At 43.8% G+C, this 22571-nt stretch overlaps 1 protein-coding gene across 1 annotated transcript in view; it reads left to right on the top strand.

Annotated features, from left to right (window-relative positions):
- tarbp1 (TAR (HIV-1) RNA binding protein 1) overlaps positions 1-22571 on the top strand; it is a 400954-nt gene that overhangs the window by 258720 nt on the left and 119663 nt on the right. Inside the window, 1 exon segment of the mRNA XM_063057295.1 lies at positions 2462-2636. Coding sequence (XP_062913365.1) covers positions 2462-2636 — 175 coding nt within the window.

Genomic DNA, 22571 nt, shown 5'->3' with positions numbered 1-22571 from the left:
TTCTACAAAGTGCATGACCACACACTTACCGTCACTGTATGCCATCTGTCATTTCTTTGCTCATTCTCATAATCTGTCTAAGTCCTTCTGTAGCGTTTCCACTTCCTCAAAACTACCTGCCCCTCCACCCATCTTCAGATTATGTGCAAACTTTGCAGCAATTCCATCATTTAAACCATTAACATATGACGTAAAACCAATCTGTCCCAACACGGACCCTTGTGGAACACCACTAGTCACTGGCAGCCAAGACTTTTAGGCAAGATTTTCCCTTGAGGAAACCATGCTGACTACTTTATCATGTGCCTCCAAAACCACATCTTTAACAATTGACTCCAACATCATCCCAACCACTGAAGGCAGACTATAATTTCTTCTGCCTCTCCCTTCTTGAAAAGTGTACTGGCATTTGCAATTTTCCACTCTTCTGGAACCATTCCAAAACCTAGTGATTCCTGAAAGATCGTTATTAATGCCTGCACAATCTCTTCAGCCATCTCTTTCAGAACCCTGGGGTGTAGACCATCTGGTCCAGGTGACTGCTCTAATTGTGCACTAACAGACAAAGAATGAAGAAGAAACTTACCAGATACTTACTTCACCCAAGGCTGTAGAGCCAAAGCCTCCCCACTAACACTGGTCCACTCATACAATGGCTGCTCCACTTGTCCCTACCTTATTTTTGTTTGTCCTTGCTAATGAAACTCTTTGTGATTGGGCCACCAGAGAACGCCAATACCATTTTCCAGTGGCCCAATCTGGCCTTTTAATCAGCATTTAAATCTGGCTCATGGGCCTGTGAGTTGCCTCCTCCCTCATTCCCCATTTGATTGGGCCAGGCGTGCACAAATGCAATGAAAATCTTACTGGCAGCAGCAGCATCACCGGTACTTAGCATCACATAAGCAGCATTGACAAGAATAACATAAATAAACATAAATCATAGAAACATTTTACAAGAAAACAAAATTAAAATGAAATAAATTCTTCTGTTAGGGCAATGTGGTTCAAGTTCTAGTGATTAGAATTTTGCCAGTTTGTTCAATAACTGAATGGTTGAAGGGAAATGCTGCTTTTGAACCAAGTGGTTTCTGTATCTCCTGCCTGATGGTAGCTCCTCCCAGAGTTGCTGGTTGACCTGCTGAGTTCCTCCAGCAGATTGAGTGTGTTCCATATTCCAGCACCTGCAGTCTCAATAGACAATAGGTGCAGGAGTAGGCCATTCAGTCCTTCGAGCCAGCACCACCATTCACTGTGATCATGGCTGATCATCCACAATCAGTACCCTTTTCCTGCCTTCTCCCCATATCCCTTCACTCCGCTATCTTTAAGAGCTCTATCTAACTCTTTTTTGAAAGAATCCAGAGAATTGGCCTCCACTGCCTTCTGAGGCAGAGCATTCCACAGAACCACAACCCTCTGTGTGAAAAAGTTTTCTTTAACTCCGTTCTAAATTGTCTACCCCTTATTCTTAAACTGTGGCCTCTGGTTCTGGACTCCCCCAACGTCGGGAACATGTTTCCTGCCTCTAACGTGTCCAATCCCCTAATAATCTTATATGTTTCTATCAGATCCCCTCTCATCCTTCTAAATTTCAGTGTATACAACCCCAGTTGCTCCAATCTTGCAACATATGACAGTCCCGCCATCCCGGGAATTAACCTCGTGAACCTATGCTGCACACCCTCAATAGTGAGAATGTCCTTCCTCAAATTTGGAGACCAAAACTGCACACAATACTCCAGATGTGGTCTCACCAGGGCCCTGTACAACTGCAGAAGGACCTCTTTGCTCCTATACTCAATTCCCCTTGCTAATGTTACTTTTAATCCCTTCATCTAAATCATTAATGTATATTGTAAATAGCTGTGGTTCTAGCACCGAGCCTTGCGGTACCCTACTAGTCACCGCCTGCCATTCTGAAAAGGACCCATTAGTCCCTACTCTTTGTTTCCTGTCTGCCAACCAATTTTCTATCCATGTCAATATCCTACCCCCAATACCATTTGCTCTAATTTTGCACACTAACCTCCTATGTGGGACCTTATCAAAGGCTTTCTGAAAGTCCACGTACACTACATCCACTAGCTTTCCCATGTCCATTTTCATAGTCACATTCTCAAAAAGTTCCAGAAGATTAGTCAAGCATGATTTCCCCTTCGTAAATCCATGCTGACTTGGACCTATCCTGCCACTACTATCCAAATATGCCGCTATTATATCCTTTATAATTGATTCCAGCAACTTCCCCACCACTGATGTCAGGCTACCTGGTCTATAATTGCCTGTTTTCTCTCTCCCTCCTTTCTTAAAAAGTGGGATAACATTAGCTACCCTCCAATCCGCAGGAACTGATCCTGAATCTATAGAACATTGGAAAATGATTACCAATACGTCTCTTGTGTCTCCAGAACCCTGAGGTTCTCTTCCTAGCTCATGCATCTCCCTGTATCTCTTGCAGACAATATTTTATACCTTCCCAAGCTTATCAGATGTGATAGAAGATGAATGGATCCCTGCCTGGAAGTTCAGCCGAATTATGGATCATTGTTCCTCCAGCTCTTCAGTTAATGTGTTCAGTTTAAGAAATGAGCTTCGCAATATGAAATCCACAGACTGGGTTCAGCAAGACAAAGGTAAAGCTTGTTAACCTGCAGCTATTAAAGTTTAAAAACATTTATATCTCTGTCCTACTAGAGCAGCAGTCCCCAACCACCGAGTTGCGGACCGGTACCGGGCCGCAAAGTATGTGCTACCGGGCCACGAGGAAACGATATAATTTGGCGATATGAGTCAGCTGCACCTTTCCTCATTCCCTGTCATGCGCACTGTTGAGCTTGAAAGCACGCGAGGTCATTACGCATGTGAGGTCATTACCCACGCGTCATCCATGTCAGTGCAAGAAGGAAATCAACTCCTTGAGCTTGCAAATGACGGCGGGCTGAACAGTATGTTTGACATAACATCTCTGCCGGCATTCTGGATCAAAGTCAAGGCTAAATATCCTGAGATAGCCACGAAAACACTGAAAACATTGCTTCCATTTCCAACATATCTCTGCAACGAATGCAACGAAAACTAAATTGCGGAATAGACTGGACATAAGGAACCCCCTTCAAGTATCACTGTCTCCCATCACCCTTCAATGGCACCGTCTTGTTGCAGGGAAACAAGCCCAGGGCTCCTACTGGTTCAGCGATATTGGTGTGTTGCAATGATTTTATATGTTCATATGGGGAAAATATGTGCTGTGTGTTTAATATCCAAAAGTTACTTAAAATGTTATGATGCTATTGACTTATAAGTGACTTGTATAACCATATAACAATTACAGCACAGAAACAGGCCATCTCTGCTCTTCTAGTCCCTGCCGAACGCTACTTTCACCTAGTCCCACATGCCTGCACTCAGCCCATAACCGTCCATTCCTTTCCTGTCCATATACCTATCCAATTTTTCTTTAAATGATAATATTGAACCTGCCTCTACCACTTCTACTGGAAGTTCGTTCAACACTTACTTCAAGCTCCCCTGTCCTCCCCTGATAATTGACTTATCACTATATTCATGTGAGGAAAATATGCGCTGTGTGTTTAATATTAAATTCGTTAGATAAAACCTTTTAGAAACAAAATTGAGTGTATTAGCCAATTATCACCTATATTCCGGGCGTGATTAACCCCCCCCCCCCCCCAAATAGAATAGCCAAAAACGATTTGTAGAAAAAAATCGGCACGTACACGTGTGTGCAAGTCATACATGCGCACACAGGTGCCCGCGCAGGGCTTCATGGTCATGGTAGTCTTTTCTCGGGGTAAACACAACGTATTTGACTGCTCCTCTTGTCCGTTGGCAACCCTACCACCAACCCCCCCCCCCAACCCTGGGTCGGCCGATCTGCAAGAATATTGTCAATAATAAACTGTCTGTGGTGCAGAAAAGGTTGGGGACCCCTGTTCTACAGCAGCAAATTATGAACACGAGAAACTCTACAGATGCTGGAAACCCAGAGTAACACAGGTAAAATACTGGAGCAACTCAGCAGATCAGGCAGCATCTACGGAGAGGAATGAACAGTTGATGTTAAGGGCTAAGACCCTTTATCAGGACTGGGCCCAAAACATCAACTGTTTATTCCCCTCCATAGATGCTGCCTGACCTGCTGAGTTCTTCTAGTATTTTGTGTGCGTTACTCTAATGCTGTCCCAGTCTTTTGGTTTGGAATGGCACGCAACCAAGTGGAATAGATGGCAGCATTCTATGGTTACTTCGGCTTTCCTACTTTGTAAAGGCGTTTTTGCGAAGCTCCCAAATCCATGATTAGCAGCTTTTGATTCCTGTGCAATCAGATTCACCATGAAAGCAAACTAGCTTGAATTCACTAAAATCATAAGATGAGAGGAGTATCCCAGGGATCATTTCTTGCCCCTCAGTTAGTTTCTATTGATATCAACATCCTGGGGAAAGGGACAAAACACATGGTTTCAAGTTTATCGATGGCACGGGAAGTGGAAGAGCATAGTATGATGAGGATGAAACTGAATTTTGACTGACAGGCAAAAACTTGACAAGCTCAGTTTAATGTGGGGAGTGTGAGATCAAGTGGGAGGTTATGTTGAAGTTTTATAAGATGTCGGTGAGGCCTGATTTTGAGTATTGTGTGCAGTTGTGGTCACCTGCCTACAGGAAAGATACCAATAAAATTGATAGAGTCCAGAGAAAATTTACAAGGATGTTGCTGAGACTGGAGGACCTGAGTTATAAGGAAAGATTGGATGTTGGGACATTCCTCCATGAGTGTAGGAGATTGAGAGGAGATGTGATAGACATATGCAGAGTTATCAGGGGCAAATGCAAGCAGGCTTTCTCCACTAAGGTTGGGTGAGATTACAACTAGAGATCATGGGTTAAGGGTGAAAGGTGAAATGTTTAAGGGGAATAAGAAGGGAACTTCACTCAGAGACTGATGAGAGTGTAGAACGAGCTGCCCCACAGAAGTGGTGCATGCGGGGTCAAGTTCAACATTTAAAAGAAGTTTGCACACGTGCATGGGTGGGATGGTTACAGAGGGCTTTGGGTCCAGGTGTAGGTCAATAATAATAATAGATGAGCCAAAGGGCATGTACCTGTGCTGCAGTGGTCTATGAGTCTATGACTCTACACGTTACGATAATGGAAATCAAAAGGCAGATTGTAACCTGAATGGAAACTAACTGCAAATGAGTAATGTTCCAAGGGAATATGGTGATCCAGTGCATGAATAGCAAAACGTTGGCAGATGCAAGAAGTACTTAAGAAGGAAAATGACATATTGGCCTTTATTGCAAAGGGTTTGGAGTTAAAGAATTAGAAGTTTAGTTGTGGTCGTGCAGGATGTTGGTGAATCCATCCTGGAATAGTTTTGGTCCCCTTTCCTGAAAAAAAAAGGATACAAATAACATTGGATGCAGTCTAAGGGAGATTCACTTGAGATGAGATGGTTGTCCTGTCAAGAGAGGCTAACAATTTAGGTCTGTATTCTTCAGAGTTCAGAAGAATGCAGGTGACGATATTGAGACATAGAAGATCCTGTGAGGAAGTGGGAGGGTCTGAAGGAAAGGAATACATAAAAGGGCAAGGTTGTTTTAAAACAGAGGTGCATGATATTTTTCTTTTGCAGAGGATGGTGATTATCTTGAATTCTGTACTTCTGTACTAGCGATCTAGATAAGTATTTAAGATAGAGGTAGATAAATCTTTGAAAGATCGTGGAATCAATCTGATCTGGTACAGATGAAGAGTTGAGGCCAGCATACATCAGACTTAACCTAATTGATTAGTGGAGAAAGCACGAGTGTTTATTTTGTCACGTACCCCGTGACGGGTTAAAGAACCAGCAGAAATGGAAAACACTTTGGAGTCCAGTATTGCTATTAACTAATGGTATTATTAGTAACTATGCAATACAGTAATATAAATGCAGATAAATCAAACAGGTTAGCAATGATTAGATATAAGTGTGGAAATATACGAAAACCAAGCTTCTTCAAGTCTTAGGGGTAAATAGATAGTCTCACGATGATGAATAAAGTTCAGTTCAGTTCGTGGTATTGAGTTGAGTAGTGATGGGGAGAGAGAGAGATTTGAGTCTTCAGGTGAGCTGATGCCATCGATCTTCCCATTGTCCTCCGAAATCCTTTAGAAGTCACCAACTGTGACCACAGCAAAGGGGACCGTTCTTCTGTGGTGGAATTATCAACCCAGGTGAGGGTTGGACACACGAATAACTCCCCACGGTCACACCCTTTTCACACTGCGAGAGCCAGTGATCGATCCGCCTGATCAATCCTCCAAAACCCACCTTTTCTATGGGCACAACAAAGCTCATTCAGTGTCCAAAACCATGTGCCTGTAGGTCTAACAGCTGACCTTATATTTATCTCACCATGCTGAATACCAACTGTCCATCAAGCAGCTCCTCCTTTCTCTCTCTGGACTTGGAAGTTGCTAGTGTCCTTGCAAAAGTGTAAACATGCTGCCGAAAAACCATAACACCATCTCAAAGCAGTCTTCGCCCCTCTCTCTCTTTCTTTTTCTCTCTTTTAACAAGGTGTCTGTGTTGGACACCTCTCTCTTTTTCCATGGCAACCCAAAAGCTGACAACAGTAGTTAGTGTCCTTGTAAAAGTGTAAACATGAGCTGAAAAGTAGACTCTGCCCTTCTCTCTCTCAGCAGAAATCCAGAAGTTAGTCTCAGTTCTTTTTTGTGCCTTAAAATGACAGTCCACAACAAAAAGGAACCGCAGGGGTACATAACAGTATCGTCAACTCTTTCCATTTCGTATGCTTAACTACAGAAGTAAAGAATGATAGTATTGCAACTGTATCATTCTATCTCTTGAGAAATTACTGTTTAAATAGGCTTCTTAGCATGATCGAAACACACTTTATCTCCTCAAGTGAAGTTCCATCCGTTATTTCAGTCCTTTCCAGTGCATGGGAGTGAAAGTGTTCTATGGATCCAGTCCCTGCAATGATGACAAGACCTTTGTGGAGTTTTATTCATTTATCTTTTGAGATACAGCTCAGAGTAGCCTTTGCAGACCTTCAAGCCATGCTGTCCAGCAATCCCCCAACTTAATCCTAGCTTAATCACGGGACAATTTACAATGCCTAATTCACCTCCCAACTGGCAGGTCTTTGGACTGTAGGAGGAAATCGGAGCACCAGGAGGAAACCATACGGTCACAGGGAAAATGTACAAACTCCTTACAGGCAGCGCGGGGATTGGACTTCTCTACTGCGCCAGAGGAGTTACTTTGAAGTTGGGCAAGAATATTAATTTAAAGCAGATGAAATCATTGCTCTTTATATGTCCAATCCCAGTGTGTTTCCTTGGACTAGTCCTTTTCAATTTTTTTTAAAAAAGTAAAATTGTTGTTTTGCAAGCTGCACATGGTTCACTACTTATAGATGGCTCATGAGCAAGAAGGCATTTAGAGAAGAGGTGAAAACTTTGAAAGATGCAGTCAGCAACACGGTAACATAGTGGTTAGCACAACACTGTTACAGCTCAGAGTGTTCCAGAGTTCAGAGTTCAATTCCCCTCCATCTGTACATTCTCCCAGTGAACCACATGGGTTTCCTCTGGGTGCACCAGCTTCCTCCCACAGTCTGAAGACATACCAGTTAGTAGGTTAATAGGTCATTGTAAATATATAATAAATTATAAAATAAATAATAGTGATCCTGAAACTGAACTACATAAAAACGTAATAAACAGAAGCAGGAATAGGCCATGTGGGCTGTCAAACTGCTCCACCATTCAATAAGATCACCGCTGATCTGGCCGTGAATTCAACTCCACCACCCTACTTTTCCCCATAATCCTCAATTCCTCTACTATGCAAAAAGCTGTGTCTTAAATATATTTAATGAGATAGCCCCTACTGAATCCTTGGGCAGAGACTTCCACAGATTCACCACTCTCTGGGATAAATGGTTTCTCCTCATCTCTGTCCTAGACTAATTCCTCCAAACCTTGAGGCTATGTCCCCTGGTTCTAGTCTCACCAACCACTGGAAATGACTTTCCTGCCTCTATCTTATCTATCCCTTTCATAATTTATTTGTTTCCACAAGATTCCTTCTCGTTCTTCTAAATTCCAGCAAATATATTCCCAGGTGACTTAATCTCTGCTCACTGGCTAAACACTTCATTTCAGGAATCAACCTGGTGAACCTCATCTGCAAGGCCTCCAAATTTAGTATATCTTTCCTCAAGTAAGGAGACCAGAACCACACGCAGTACTCCAGGTGCGGCCTCACCAGTACCCTGTACAGTTCTAACATAACCTCTCTGCTCTTAAATTCAATCCCTGTAGCAATGAAGACCAATGTTCCATTTACCTTCCTGATAACATTTTGTACCTAGAAACCAATCTTTTACAATTTATGCACAAGCACTTCCAAGACCCTCTGCATAACAGCATGCTGCATTGTTTCAACATTTAAATAATATTCTTATTTTTTATTTTACCCTCTAAGGTGGATTGCTTCATACTTATAAATGTGATACTCCATCTGCCCGACTTCATACCCACTCACTTAACACATCTATAAGTCTCTTCAGAGTCATCCTCTGAACAATTTGCTTTTCCACTTAGAATCATACACCATGGAAACAGGCCCTTTGGCTCAACTCGTTATACCCATTGTGCTACCCATTGAGCAAATCACATCTGCCTAAATTTGGCCCATAGGCCTTTGCACTTCTCCTACCCATGTTCTTATCTTAATGGCTCTTAAACATTAGAAACATAGAAACATAGAAAAACCTACAACTCAATACAGGCCCTTTGGTCCACAAAGTTGTGCCGAACCTGTCCCTACCTTAGAAATTACTAGGGTTACCCATAGCCCTCTATTTTTCTAATCTCCATGTACCTATCCAAAAGTCTCTTAAAAGACCCTATCGTATCCACCTCCACCACTGTTGCTGGCAGCCCATTCCACGCATTCACTATTCTCTGCATAAAAAGACGTACCCCTGACATCTCCTCTGTACCTACTCCCAAGCACCTTAAACCTGTGCAGCCATTGTGGCAGCCATTTCAGCCCTGGGAAAAAGCCTGTGACTATCCACATGATCAATGCCTCTCATCATCTTATACACCTCTTATCAGGTCACCTCTCATCCTCCGTTGCTCCAAGAAGAAAAGGCCGGGTTCACTCAGCCTGTTTTCATAAGGCATGCTCCCCAATCCAGGCAACATCCTTGTAAATCTCCTCTGCACCCTTTCTATGGTTTCCACATCCTTCCTGTAGTGAGGTGACCAGAACTGAGCACAGTACTCCAAGTAGGGTCTGACCAGGGTCCTATATAGCTGCAACGTTACCTCTCAGCTCCTAAATTCAATTCCACAATTGATGAAAGCCAATACACCGTATGCCTTCTTAGCCACAGAGTCAACCTGCGCAGTTGCTTTGATCGTCCTATGGACTTGGACCCCAAGATCCCTGTGATCCTCCACAAGAGTCTTACCATTAATACTATATTCTGCCATCATATTTGAATGTTTAATTCTTTAATGTGCCTGCCTTCACCACTACTTATGGCAGCTCATTCCAAATACACAGCACCCTTTGCATCTTAAACTTAAGGCCTCTTGTCCCCCCCCCCGAGAAAAAGACTGTGTTGTGTCTCACTTTCAAGGACTTTTCATCTCATGTTCTTGATATTTATTAATTTTTTTTCTATCTATCTATCTGTCTGATAGATTGAGTATAGGAGCAAAGAGGTCCTTCTGCAGTTGTACAGGGCTCCAGTGAGACCACACCTGGAATATTGTGTACAGTTTTGGTCTCCAAATTCGAGGAAGGACATTTTAGCTATTGAGGGAGTGCAGCATAGGTTCACATGGTTAATTCCCGGGATGGTGGGACTGTCATATGTTGAAAGATTGAAGCGACTGGGGTTGTATACACTGGAATTTAGAAGGATGAGAGGGGATCTGATTGAAACATATAAGATTATTAGGGGATTGGACACGCTAGAGGCAGGAAACATGTTCCCGATGTTGGGGGAGTCCAGAACCAGAGGCCACAGTTTCAGAATAAGGAGTAGACAATTTAGAACGGAGTTGAGGAAAAACTTTTTCACACAGAGGGTTGTGGTTCTGTGGAATGCTCTGCCCCAGAAGGCAGTGGAGGCCAATTCTCTGGATTCTTTCAAAAAAGAGTTATATAGAGCTCTTAATAGCGGAGTGCAGGGATATGGGGAGAAGGCAGGAAAGGTGGATGATCAGCCATGATCACAGTGAATGGTGGTGCTGGCTCAAAGGGCTGAATGGCCTACTCCTGCACCTATTTTAACAATTAAGAATAAATTGGACAGATACATGGATGGGAAGTGTATGGAGAGATATGGTCTGTGTGCAGGTCAGTGGGACTAGGTAGAAAATGGTTTGGCACAGCCAAGAAGGCCTGTTTCTGTGCTGTAGTTTCTATGGTTCTATGGTTCTTTGTCTGTTGTCTATTTATCTGTGTCTTTTTTTTTCTTTTTGTATTTGCACAGTTTGTTGTCTTTTGTACATTGATTGTTTCTCTGTCCTGTTGGGGATGGTCTTTCATTGATTCTGTTGTGTTTCTTGTATTTACCTTGTAAGCACATAAGAAAATGAATCTCGGATTTATATAGGAAACATTTATGTACTTTGATACTGACTTTGAACTTTGTTTGCCTTCCCAAAATGAATCACCTTGCAGTAGTTGGGATTAAATTCTTTGACAAACTTTCCATCTGATCAATATTGTATATTTCTTGCTATCTACAACATCAATTTTCTCATCTCTTGCATATAGGAGGTGGTCATTCAGACAACCAACCCATGCTAGTTCCCATAACCTAGATCAAAATAAATCTAAGCCTACAGCTGCAAAAACAACTAACTTAGGTATACTATACTCAGTCCTCTCTTCCAAATTGTTAATGTAATCGTGAACAGTTGTGTGCTTAGCACTGACCTGTGCAGCATTACGCTTCCCACTGTTTGCCAACCATAGAAACACCAATGTAGAATCAGGTTTATTATCACCGGCAAGCGTCGTGAAATTTGTTAACTCAGCAGTAGCAGTTCAATGCAATACATAATCTAGAAGAAAAATAAATAAATAAATAAACCAATTACAGTATACGTATCTTGAATAGATTAAAAATCATGCAAAAACTGAAATAAATATATATTTAAAAAGTGAGGTAGTGTTCATGGGTTCAATGTCCATTTAGGAATCAGATGGCAGAGGGGAAGAAGCTGTTCCTGAATCGCTGAGTGTGTGCCTTCAGGCTTCTGTACCTCCTACCTGATGGTAACAGTGAGAAAAGGGCATGCCCTGGGTGCTGGAGGTCCTTAATAATGGACGCTGCCTTTCTGAGACACCGCTCCTTGAAAATGTTCTGGGTACTTTGTAGGCTAGTACCCAAGATGGAGCGGACTAAGTTTATGACCCTCTGTCCTGTGCAAGAGCCTCCCCATACCAGACAGTGATGTAATCCTTCCTTCCAAGCATGTCGGACTAGTCAGTCAGCCATTCTTGTCTGACACGTAGTGTCAGGATTGGTCTCCCTTCGGATTAACCGGGTCACGATATGAACATTTCTGATTTGACCCTTGTTTTTTACGAGGCCGAGTGGCTAGCTCGACGCTCAACCCAGCACGGATGGAAAGCGTGCCCGGGGGGTGGCCCGACTTGGATTCGAATTTGGGAGCTTTCGCTCCGAAGTCCGGCGCTGATGCCACTGCGCCACCAGTGGCAGTGATGCAATGACGATGGTTGTATCATTAGCAAATTAATAGATGGTATTTGAGTTATGCCTAGCCACATAGTCATGTGTATAGAGAGAATAGAGCAGTGGACTAAGCACACACCCTGTGGTGCACCAATGTTGATCGTCAGCAAGGAGGAGATATTATCACCATCCGCACAGATTGTGGTTTTCCCGTTAGGAAGTCAAGGATCCAATTGCAGAGGGAGGTACAAAGGCCCAGGTTCTGTAACTTATCAATCAGAATTATGGGAAAGATGGCGTTAAATGTTGAGCTATTGTCGATGAACTGCATCCTGACATGATGTTTGTATTGTCCAGGTGGTCTAAGGCCCTGTGAAGTGCCATTAAGATTGCATGTGCTGTTGACCTATTGTGGCGATAGGAAAATTGCAGTGCATCCAGGTCATTGCTGAGGCAGGAGTTCAGTCTAGTCATGATCAACCTCTCAAAGCACTTCATCACTGTAGATGCGAGTGTTGCTGAGCGATAGTCATTAAGGCAGCTCACGTTATTCTTCTTAGGCACTGGTAAAATTGTTGCCTTTTTGAAGCAAGTGGGAGCTTCCGACCGTAGCAATGAGAAATTGAAAATGTCCTTGAATACTCCCGCCAGTTGGTTGGCACAAGTTTTCAGAGCCTTACCATATACTCCATTGGGACCTTCTGTCTTGCAAGGGTTCACCCTTTTTAAAGATAGCCTAACATCGGCCTCCGAGACAGACATCACAGGGTCACTGGGTACAGCAGGGATCTTCACAGCTGCGGTTATATTCTCCCTTTCAAAGCGAGCCTAGAAGGTGTTGAGTTCATCTGGTAGTGATGCATGGAGGAATTTAAGGTGGGGGCTTATATGGGAGGCAGGGTTTGAGGGTTGGCACAACATTGTGGGCCGAAGGGCCTGTACTGTGCTGTACTATTCTATGTATGTTCTATGTTCATGCTATTGGGTTTTTGCTTTATCCCAACTCTCTGCTCACATGTTTGCAGTTGCCGAGGACTAATGCTTTGCCCGTGTCCACTTTAATTACCAGTCGCACAAGGTCTCTGTTTCCTGATTAATTCCGTATCAGTCAATCTAGCCTGCTTCCCTAGGCAATTTATCTAAAAACTTCATTTGATATTTTGGTAGTGACAAACAATTTCCTTCCAGCTATTTCATCTAGTGAGATGTACCTAATAAAGTGACATTGAAAATGAGTGTGCATTAAAATTATTACCAACTAAGTTGATATGAACTTTAGGGAAAACCACTTTAAACTATTGGTGGGATATCCAAGAAAGTCGAGACATTACAGGCACCTATTTCCATTGTGTGGCAGGTTAAATAGGACACAAAAAAGATCCTACATGCTTTTTTTGGGTGCTCACTCCAAGTGTATGAAAGAGGGAGTACACAAGTTCAGGGAATTGTTGTTCTTTATGATCTTCATGTTGTTCTTTTTATTGTATGATTTTTGATGTTCAGTCATCAAATTGGAGTGGATCCAAGCCACTTCTCTGGCAGGAGTTGTTGTGTTTCATCACCAATCTTTCAAAGCACTTCATAATTGTGGATGTAAGTGCTACTGGATGATAGTTATTGAGGCAGGTTACCACGTTGTTCTTAGGCATCGATGTAATTGAAACTTGCTCGAAGCAGATAGGTGCCTCAGACTGCCAATGCGAGAGGTTAAAGATATCGGTGAACACTGCAGCTATTTGGTTAGCACAGACTTTAGTACTCATCCTGATACCCTGTCTGGGCCGAATGCTTTCCGTGGGTTCACCCTTCTGAAGGATGGGGAGGAGAAGACGGCAGCGCGACGCAGCGCGCGCAACCACTCTGAATTGATATTTGTATTTGTGCACAATCCTGATTTGATGGAGACGGACATGGGAATCACGGAGGAACATCTGAAAAAAATTTCTGAAATGCCTGCTTCGCTGCCACTGCTACTGTGCGATCGAGAATCTCCGGAGGGCAAGGCCCCAAATCCTCGGCTTTGTCTATTGCCTGTTGCCGTGGTCAGGGTCGAAGCACTCGGCAGAGACGGTGCTCGGTGTCGGAGGGCTGGTCGGAGGCTTGAAGTTTTCAGACATACTCAGAGTTGGACAATGGTCCGGTGCTTCCAGGATGCTGCATCGGCAAGTTTGCGGCGCTGGAAGCTCATGGCAGGAAGAGTTTCTCCCTTCAACCGTCTGCGTGAGATGATGGGAATTTCGAGAGACTATGAGATTTTTTTTTACCGTGCCCATGGTCTGTTCGTCATCAAATTACAGTATTGCTTTGCACTGTTGTAAATATATGTTATAATTATGTGGTTTTTGTCAGTTTTTTTTAGTCTTGGTTTGTTTTGTGTTTCTGTGATATCATTCTAGAGGAACATTGTATCATTTCTTAGTGCATGCATTACTAACTGACAATAAAAGAGGACTGCATGTCCTCATAATCTAATCTAATCTAATCTTATATCGGCCTCACAGATTGAAATCACAGGGTCATCGGGGACTATGAGAGTGTCTCCATGTTTTGATGATCAAAGCTTAAAAGGCATTGAGCTCATCTGGGACCGAAGCCTCATTGTTGCCAGATTTCACTTTGTAGGAGGTGATAACATTGAAGCCCTGCCACAACATTTGAGCATCCTTCACTGATTCAAATTTGGTCTGGAACTGCACTTTGCACATGAGGTGGCTTTCCGAAGATCGTACCTGGAGCTCCTGTTTCTTACTTGGTCGTCAGACCTGAATGTCGCTGATCAGCAGGTCGCTGATCAGCAGATTGCAGATCTCGTGGTTCATCCAGGGCTTCTGGTTAGGAAGGACTCTGAATGGTTTCATGGGGACGCACTCGTTTATGAGCTTGTGGCAACTACGGTGTATTCGTTCAGATCCTCTGATCAGTCCTTGAACACGGCCAAGTCTACCCTCAGCCGACTGCGACCACCCCTTTATTGTCCTTTTCTCTGGAGCCTTGCTCTTACTTGGTACATAGTCTGTACATAGGAAGGAGGAGGACGACTAAGTGATCAAATTTCCTGAAATCCAGTCTAGGCATGGAACAGTGGACATGTATTAGGTCTAAAACTTTGACAATTGTAACTCTCAGGGCTATCGGCTTGTGCTTATCTAGGGGAAACCCTGATAAACCTGCCCGCCAAAATGTGTCTCACGTTTGCATAGTTACTTTGTCGCTGATCCAATTTACCACACTATCATCCAGATCATTGATATAGATGACAAATAACAATGGACCCAGCACTGATCCCTGTGGCACACCACTAGTCACAGGTTATTTGAGGAGAGGGGCAGTATGAGTGTGAGGGCAGTTTGTTGTTCTCGGTGTCGGATGTGGGAGGCCGTGGAGTCTCCAAGCCTCCCGAACGTCCACATCTGCGCTAGGTGCATCGAGATGCAGCTCCTAAGGGACCGCGTTACGGAACTGGAGCTGCAGCTCGATGACCTTCGTCTGGTCAGGGAGAATGAGGAGTTGATAGAGAGGAGTTATAGGCAGGTGGTCACACCGGGGCCACGGGAGGCAGACAAGTGGGTCACGGTTAGGAGGGGGAAGGGGAAGAGTCAGGTAATAGAGAGTACCCCGGTGGCTGTGCCCCTTAACAATAGGTACTCCTGTTTGAGTACTGTTGGGGGGGACAGCTTACCCGGGGGAAGCGACAGTGACCATGCCTCCGGCACAGAGTCCGGCCCTGTAGCTCAGAAGGGTAGGGAAAGGAAGAGGAGGGCAGTTGTGATAGGGGACTCGATAGTAAGGGGGTTAGATAGGCGATTCTGTGGATGCAGTCCAGAGACCCGGATGGTAGTTTGCCTCCCTGGTGCCAGGGTCCAGGATATCTCTGATTGTGTCCAAGATATCCTGAAGTGGGAGGGTGAGGAGCCAGAGGTCGTGGTACATATAGGTACCAATGACATAGGTAGGAAAAGGGAAGAGGTCCTGAAAGGAGAATATAGGGAGCTAGGAAGGAAGTTGAGAAAAAGGACCGCAAAGGTAGTAATCTCGGGATTAGGAATGCGATGAGGTGGAGGATAAATGCGTGGCTGAGGGATTGGAGCAGGAGGCAGGGATTCAAGTTTTTGGATCATTGGGACCTCTTTTGGCGCAGGCGTGATCTGTACAAAAAGGACGAGTTACACTTGAATCCTAGGGGGACCATTATCCTGGCAGGGAGATTAGCGAGGACTACTGAGGTGACTTTAAACTAGAATGGTTGGGGGGAAGGAATTAAATTAAAGAGGCTAGGCGAGAGGAGGTTAGTTCACAACAGGGGGATGGGAACCAGTGCAGAGAGACAGAGGGGTGTAAAGTGAGGGTAGAAGCAAAAAGTACAAAGGAGAAAAGTAAAAATGGCAGGCCGACAAATCCAGGGCAAGCATTAAAAAGGGCCACTTTTCAACATAATTGTATAAGGGCTAAGAGAGTTCTAAAAGAGCGCCTGAAGGCTTTATGTGTCAATGCAAGGAGCATTCGTAATAAGGTGGATGAATTGAAAGTGCAGATTGTTATTAATGATTATGATATAGTTGGGATCACAGAGACATGGCTCCAGGGTGACCAAGGATGGGAGCTCAGCGTTCAGGGATATTCAATATTCAGGAGGGATAGACATGAAAGAAAAGGAGGTGGGGTGGCGTGGCTGGTTAAAGAGGAGATTAACGCAATAGAAAGGAAGGAAATAAGCCGGGAAGATGTGGAATCGATATGGGTAGAGCTGCATAACACTAAGGGGCAGAAATCGCTGGTGGGAGTTGTGTACAGGCCACCTAACAGTAGTAGTGAGGTCGGAGATGGTATTAAACAGGAAATTAGAAATGTGTGCAATACAGGAACAGCAGTTATAATAGGTGACTTCAATCTACATGTAGACTGGGTGAACCAAATTGGTAAAGGTGCTGAGGAAGAGAATTTCTTGGAATGTATGCGGGATGGTTTTTTGAACCAACATGTCGAGGAACCAACTAGAGAGCAGGCTATTCTAGACTGGGTTTTGAGCAATGAGGAAGGGTTAAATAGCAATCTTGTCGTGAGAGGCCCCTTGGGTAAGAGTGACCATAATATGGTGGAATTCTTCATTAAGATGGAGAGTGACATAGTTAATTCAGAAACAAAGGTTCTGAACTTAAAGAGGGGTAACTTTGAAGGTATGAGACGTGAATTAGCTAAGATAGACTGGCAAGTGACACTTAAAGGATTGACGGTGGATATGCAATGGCAAGCATTTAAAGATTGCATGGATGAACTACAACAATTGTTCATCCCAGTTTGGCAAAAGAATAAATCAAGGAAGGTAGTGCACCCATGGCTGACAAGAGAAATTAGGGATAGTATCAATTCCAAAGAAGAAGCATACAAATTAGCCAGAAAAAGTGGCTCACCTGAGGACTGGGAGAAATCCAGAGTTCAGCAGAGGAGGACAAAGGGCTTAATTAGGAAGGGGAAAAAAGATTATGAGAGAAAACTGGCAGGGAACATAAAAACTGACTGTAAAAGCTTTTATAGATATGTAAAAAGGAAAAGACTGGTAAAGACAAATGTAGGTCCCCTACAGACAGAAACAGATGAATTGATTATGGGGAGCAAGGAGATGGCAGACCAATTGAATAATTACTTTGGTTCTGTCTTCACTAAGGAGGACATAAATAATCTTCCAGAAATAGTAGGGGACAGAGGGTCCAGTGAGATGGAGGAACTGAGCGAAATACATGTTAGTAGGGAAGTGGTGTTAGGTAAATTGAAGGGATTAAAGGCAGATAAATCCCCAGGGCCAGATGGTCTGCATCCCAGAGTGCTTAAGGAAGAAGCCCAAGAAATAGTGGATGCATTAGTGATAATTTTTCAAAACTTGTTAGATTCTGGGCTAGTTCCTGAGGATTGGAGGGTGGCTAATGTAACCCCACTTTTTAAAAAAGGAGGGAGAGAGAAACCGGGGAATTATAGACCAGTTAGCCTAACGTCGGTGGTGGGGAAACTGCTGGAGTTAGTTATCAAAGATGTGATAACAGCACATTTGGAAAGCGGTGAAATCATCGGACCAAGTCAGCATGGATTTGTGAAAGGAAAATCATGTCTGACGAATCTCATAGAATTTTTTGAGGATGTAACTAGTAGAGTGGATAGGGGAGAACCAGTGGATGTGGTATATTTGGATTTTCAAAAGGCTTTTGACAAGGTCCCACACAGGAGATTAGTGTGCAAACTTAAAGCACACGGTATTGGGGGTAAGGTATTGATGTGGATAGAGAATTGGTTGGCAGACAGGAAGCAAAGAGTGGGAATAAACGGGACCTTTTCAGAATGGCAGGCAGTGACTAGTGGGGTACCGCAAGGCTCAGTGCTGGGACCCCAGTTGTTTACAATATATATTAATGACTTGGATGAGGGAATTAAATGCAGCATCTCCAAGTTTGCGGATGACACGAAGCTGGGTGGCAGTGTTAGCTGTGAGGAGGATGCTAAGAGGATGCAGGGTGACTTGGATAGGTTGGGTGAGTGGGCAAATTCATGGCAGATGCAATTTAATGTGGATAAATGTGAAGTTATCCACTTTGGTGGCAAAAATAGGAAAACAGATTATTATCTGAATGGTGGCCGATTAGAAAAAGGGGAGGTGCAACGAGACCTGGGTGTCATTATACACCAGTCATTGAAAGTAGGCATGCAGGTACAGCAGGCGGTGAAAAAGGCGAATGGTATGCTGGCATTTATAGCAAGAGGATTCGAGTACAGGAGCAGGGAGGTACTACTGCAGTTGTACAAGGCCTTAGTGAGACCACACCTGGAGTATTGTGTGCATTTTTGGTCCCCTAATCTGAGGAAAGACATCCTTGCCATAGAGGGAGTACAAAGAAGGTTCACCAGATTGATTCCTGGGATGGCAGGACTTTCATATGAAGAAAGACTGGATGAACTAGGCTTGTACTCGTTGGAATTTAGAAGATTGAGGAGGGATCTGATTGAAACGTATAAAATCCTGAAGGGATTGGACAGGCTAGATGCAGGAAGATTGTTCCCTATGTTGGGGAAGTCCAGAACGAGGGGTCACAGTTTGAGGATAAAGGCGAAGCCTCTTAGGACTGAGATTAGGAAAAAGTTCTTCACACAGAGAGTGGCGAATCTGTGGAATTCTCTGCCACAGGAAACAGTTGAGGCCAGTTCATTGGCTATATTTAAGAGGGAGTTAGATATGGCCCTTGTGGCTGGGGGGATCAGAGGGTATGGAGGGAAGGCTGGTGCAGGGTTCTGAGTTGGATGATCAGCTATGATCATAATAAATGGCGGTGCAGGCTTGAAGGGCCGAATGGCCTACTCCTGCACCTATTTTGTATGTTTCTATGTCTCCACTCTGAGAAGCAATCCTCTACTACCACTCTTTGGCTTCTTCCATTGAGCCAATGTCTAATCCAATTTACCACCTCTCCATGTATACCTAGCGACTGAATTTTCCTAACTAACCTCCCATGTCAAAGGCCTTACTGAAGCCCATGTAGACAATATCCACTGCCTTCCCTTCATCCACTTTCCTGGTAACCTCCTCGAAAAACACCAGTAGATTGGTCAAACATGACCTACCAGACACAAAGCCATGTTGACTCTCCCTAATAAGTCCCTGTCTATCCCAATGCTTGTAGATTCAGACTCTTGGTACAGGTGTCCCCCGCTTTTCGAAAGTTCGCTTTACAAAACCTCACTGTTACGAAAGACGTACATTGGTACCATTTTCACTTTCAGAAGGTGTTTTCACTGTTGCGAAAAAAATCAGCATGCGATGAAAGGCAGCGCGTGCCCCGAGCAGCTGCTCTCCCCCGGATTCGGAATGGCATTGCTTAAACACGTGCCTGTGAGCAGCCGTTTGCAAGATGAGTTCTATGGTGTCGGAAAAGCCTAAAAGAGCTCGGAAGGGTGTTACACTTAGTGCAAAACTAGACATAATTAAGCGTTTCGATCGTGGTGAACGAAGTAAGGACTAAGTGAGTTTGGCTTGTGGAAGTTGACGAAGATGATGTCGAAGAGGTTTTGGCATCCCATGACCAAGAACTAATAGATGAAGAGCTGATGCAATTGGAAGAGGAAAGGATAACAATCGAAACCAAATGCGGTAGCGAAAGTGAAGCAACTACGTGAGATTTTCGCTGCAATGATAAAGTACAACTTTAATTTTGATAGGGTACGTAGGTTTAGGGGATATTTGCAAGATGGTTTGAGTCCTTACAAAGAACTGTATGATAGAAAAATGCGCGAGGCTCAGCAGTCAAGCAAGCCTTCCATATCAGCCACAGCAGACGACGAACCTCGACCTTCGACATCGAGGCGGGCAGTCATAGGAGAAGACGAGCTGCCTGCTCTAATGGAAACAGACGACGAGATGACACCCCAGTGTCCCACCACCCCAACATCCAGGCCGCGCACAGATACTGTACCGATTCGCCGAGAATGCAGCAGTAGCTGGGAAGCACACAGCACATCTTTAAGAAAAAAGCCGAAATAAGCATGCTAATTAATTGGGTGCTGCCTCACACGTAAATGTCGGCGCAGATCAAAGGCGATGCAATCGGCAATCGGTACTGATCTGGGCCAACAGTTACGTGCCGGGCAGCACCTAATTAATTAGCATTTTTTTTTCCAGCTTTTTTCTTAAAGATGTGCTGTGTGCCTCCTGGCTACTGCTGGACCCCTGTGTGCCTCATGGCAATGTATCGCTCGGCAGCCTGGAGGGCGTGGGCCACGACATTACCCCAACCTGCGACGACTCAGTCTAACGCACCATCATCAGTGTGCTCTGCACTGACTTCCCAATTCCAGTAAGTGATAGTACACTGTATATACATTATTTCTACTTTATATAGGCTGTGTATTTTTACGTGTTGTTTGGTATGATTTGGCAGCTTCATAGCTTAAAGGTTACTGGAGAGTGCTTGCGCCGTGTTTTTGCCAACAGCGCTTGCATGAGATTTTCTGTCAACGGCGCTTGCGCAAGCTTTTCGCTTTGGCAAACAGTGCAGTAATGATTGTGGAAAAGTATTTCTACTTTATATAGGCTGTGTATTTATCATATCATTCCTGCTTTTACTATATGTTACTGTTATTTTAGGTTTTATGTGTTATTTGGCATGATTTGGTAGGTTATTTTTGGGTCTGCGAATTCTCACAGAATTTTCCCATATAAATAAATGGTAATTGCTTCTTCGCTTTATGACATTTCGGCTTACGAACCGTTTCATAGGAACGCTCTACCTTCGGATGGCGGGGGAAACCTGTACTCTCTCCAATAACTTACCCAGTACCGACGTCAAACTTACCGGCCTATAATTTCCTGGATTACTTTTCGATGCTTTTTTAAACAACGGAACAATATGAGCCATTCTCCAATCCTCCAGCACCTCGCCCGTAGACACCGACATTTTAAATATATCTGCTGAGGCCCCTGCAATTTCAACACTTGTCTCCTTCAAGGTCAGAGGGAATACCCTGTCAGGTCCTGGGAATTTATCCACTTTAATTTGCCTCAAGATAGCAAGCACCTCCTCCTTTTCAATCTGTACAGTTTCCATGATCTCACTACTTGTTTCCCTTAATTCCATGGACTTCATGCCAGTTTCCTTAATAAATACAGATGCAAAAAACCAGTTTAAGATCTCTCCCATTTCTTTTGGTTCCGCACATAGCCGACCACCCTGATCTTCAAGAGGACCAATTTTATCCCTTACAATTCTTTTACTCTTAGTATACCTGTAAAAACTCTCTGGATTATCCTTCACTTTGACTGCCAAGGCAACCTCATGTCTTCTTTTAGCCCTCCTGATTTCTTTCTTAAGTATTTTCTTGCACTTTTTATACTCCTCAAGCACCTTATTTACTCCCTGCTTCGTATACATGTCATACAACTCTCTCTTCTTCTTTATCAGAGTTGCAATATCCCTTGAGAACCAAGGTTCCTTATTCCTATTCACTTTGCCTTTAATCCTGACAGGAACATACAAGCTCTGCACTCTCAAAATTTCTCCTTTGAAGGCTTCCCACTTACCGATCACATCCTTGCCAGAGAACAACCTGTCCCAATCCACGCTTTTTAGATCCTTTCTCATTTCTTCAAATTTGGCCTTCTTCCAGTTTAGAACCTCAACCCGAGGACCAGATCTATCTTTTTCCATGATCAAGTTGAAACTAATGGTGTTATGATCACTGGAACCAAAGTGCTCCCCCACACACACTTCTGTCACTTGTCCTAACTTGTTTCCTAATAGGAGATCTAATATTGCATCCCTTCTAGTTGCTACCTCTATATATTGATTTAGAAAACTTTCCTGAACACATTTTACAAATTCTAATCCATCTAGACCCCTAACAGTGTGGGAGTCCTAATCAATAAGTGGAAAATAAAAATCTCCTACCACCACAACTTTATGTTTCCTGCAGTTGCCTGCTATCTCTCTGCAGATTTGCTCCTTCAATTCTCGCTGACTATTGGGTGGTCTATAATACAACCCCACTAATGTAGCCATACCTTTCCTGTTTCTCAGCTCCACCCATAAGGACTCAGTAGACAAGCCCTCTAATCTGTCCTGCCTGAGCACTGCTGTAACATTTTCCCTGACAAGCAATGCTAACCACCCCCCCGCCCACCTTTCATTCCTCTGCCTCTATCACATCTGAAACATCGGAACCCTGTAATATTAAGCTGCCAGTCCTGCCCCTCCTGTAGCCAAGTTTCACTAATTGCTATAACGTCATAATTCCACATGTCAATCCACGCCCTCAACTCGTCTGCCTTCCCCG

The sequence above is a fragment of the Mobula hypostoma genome, chromosome 8 (genome assembly GCF_963921235.1).
Source record: "Mobula hypostoma chromosome 8, sMobHyp1.1, whole genome shotgun sequence".
Classification (NCBI taxonomy): domain Eukaryota; kingdom Metazoa; phylum Chordata; class Chondrichthyes; order Myliobatiformes; family Myliobatidae; genus Mobula; species Mobula hypostoma.
This window is presented reverse-complemented; position numbering and strand designations above follow the sequence as displayed.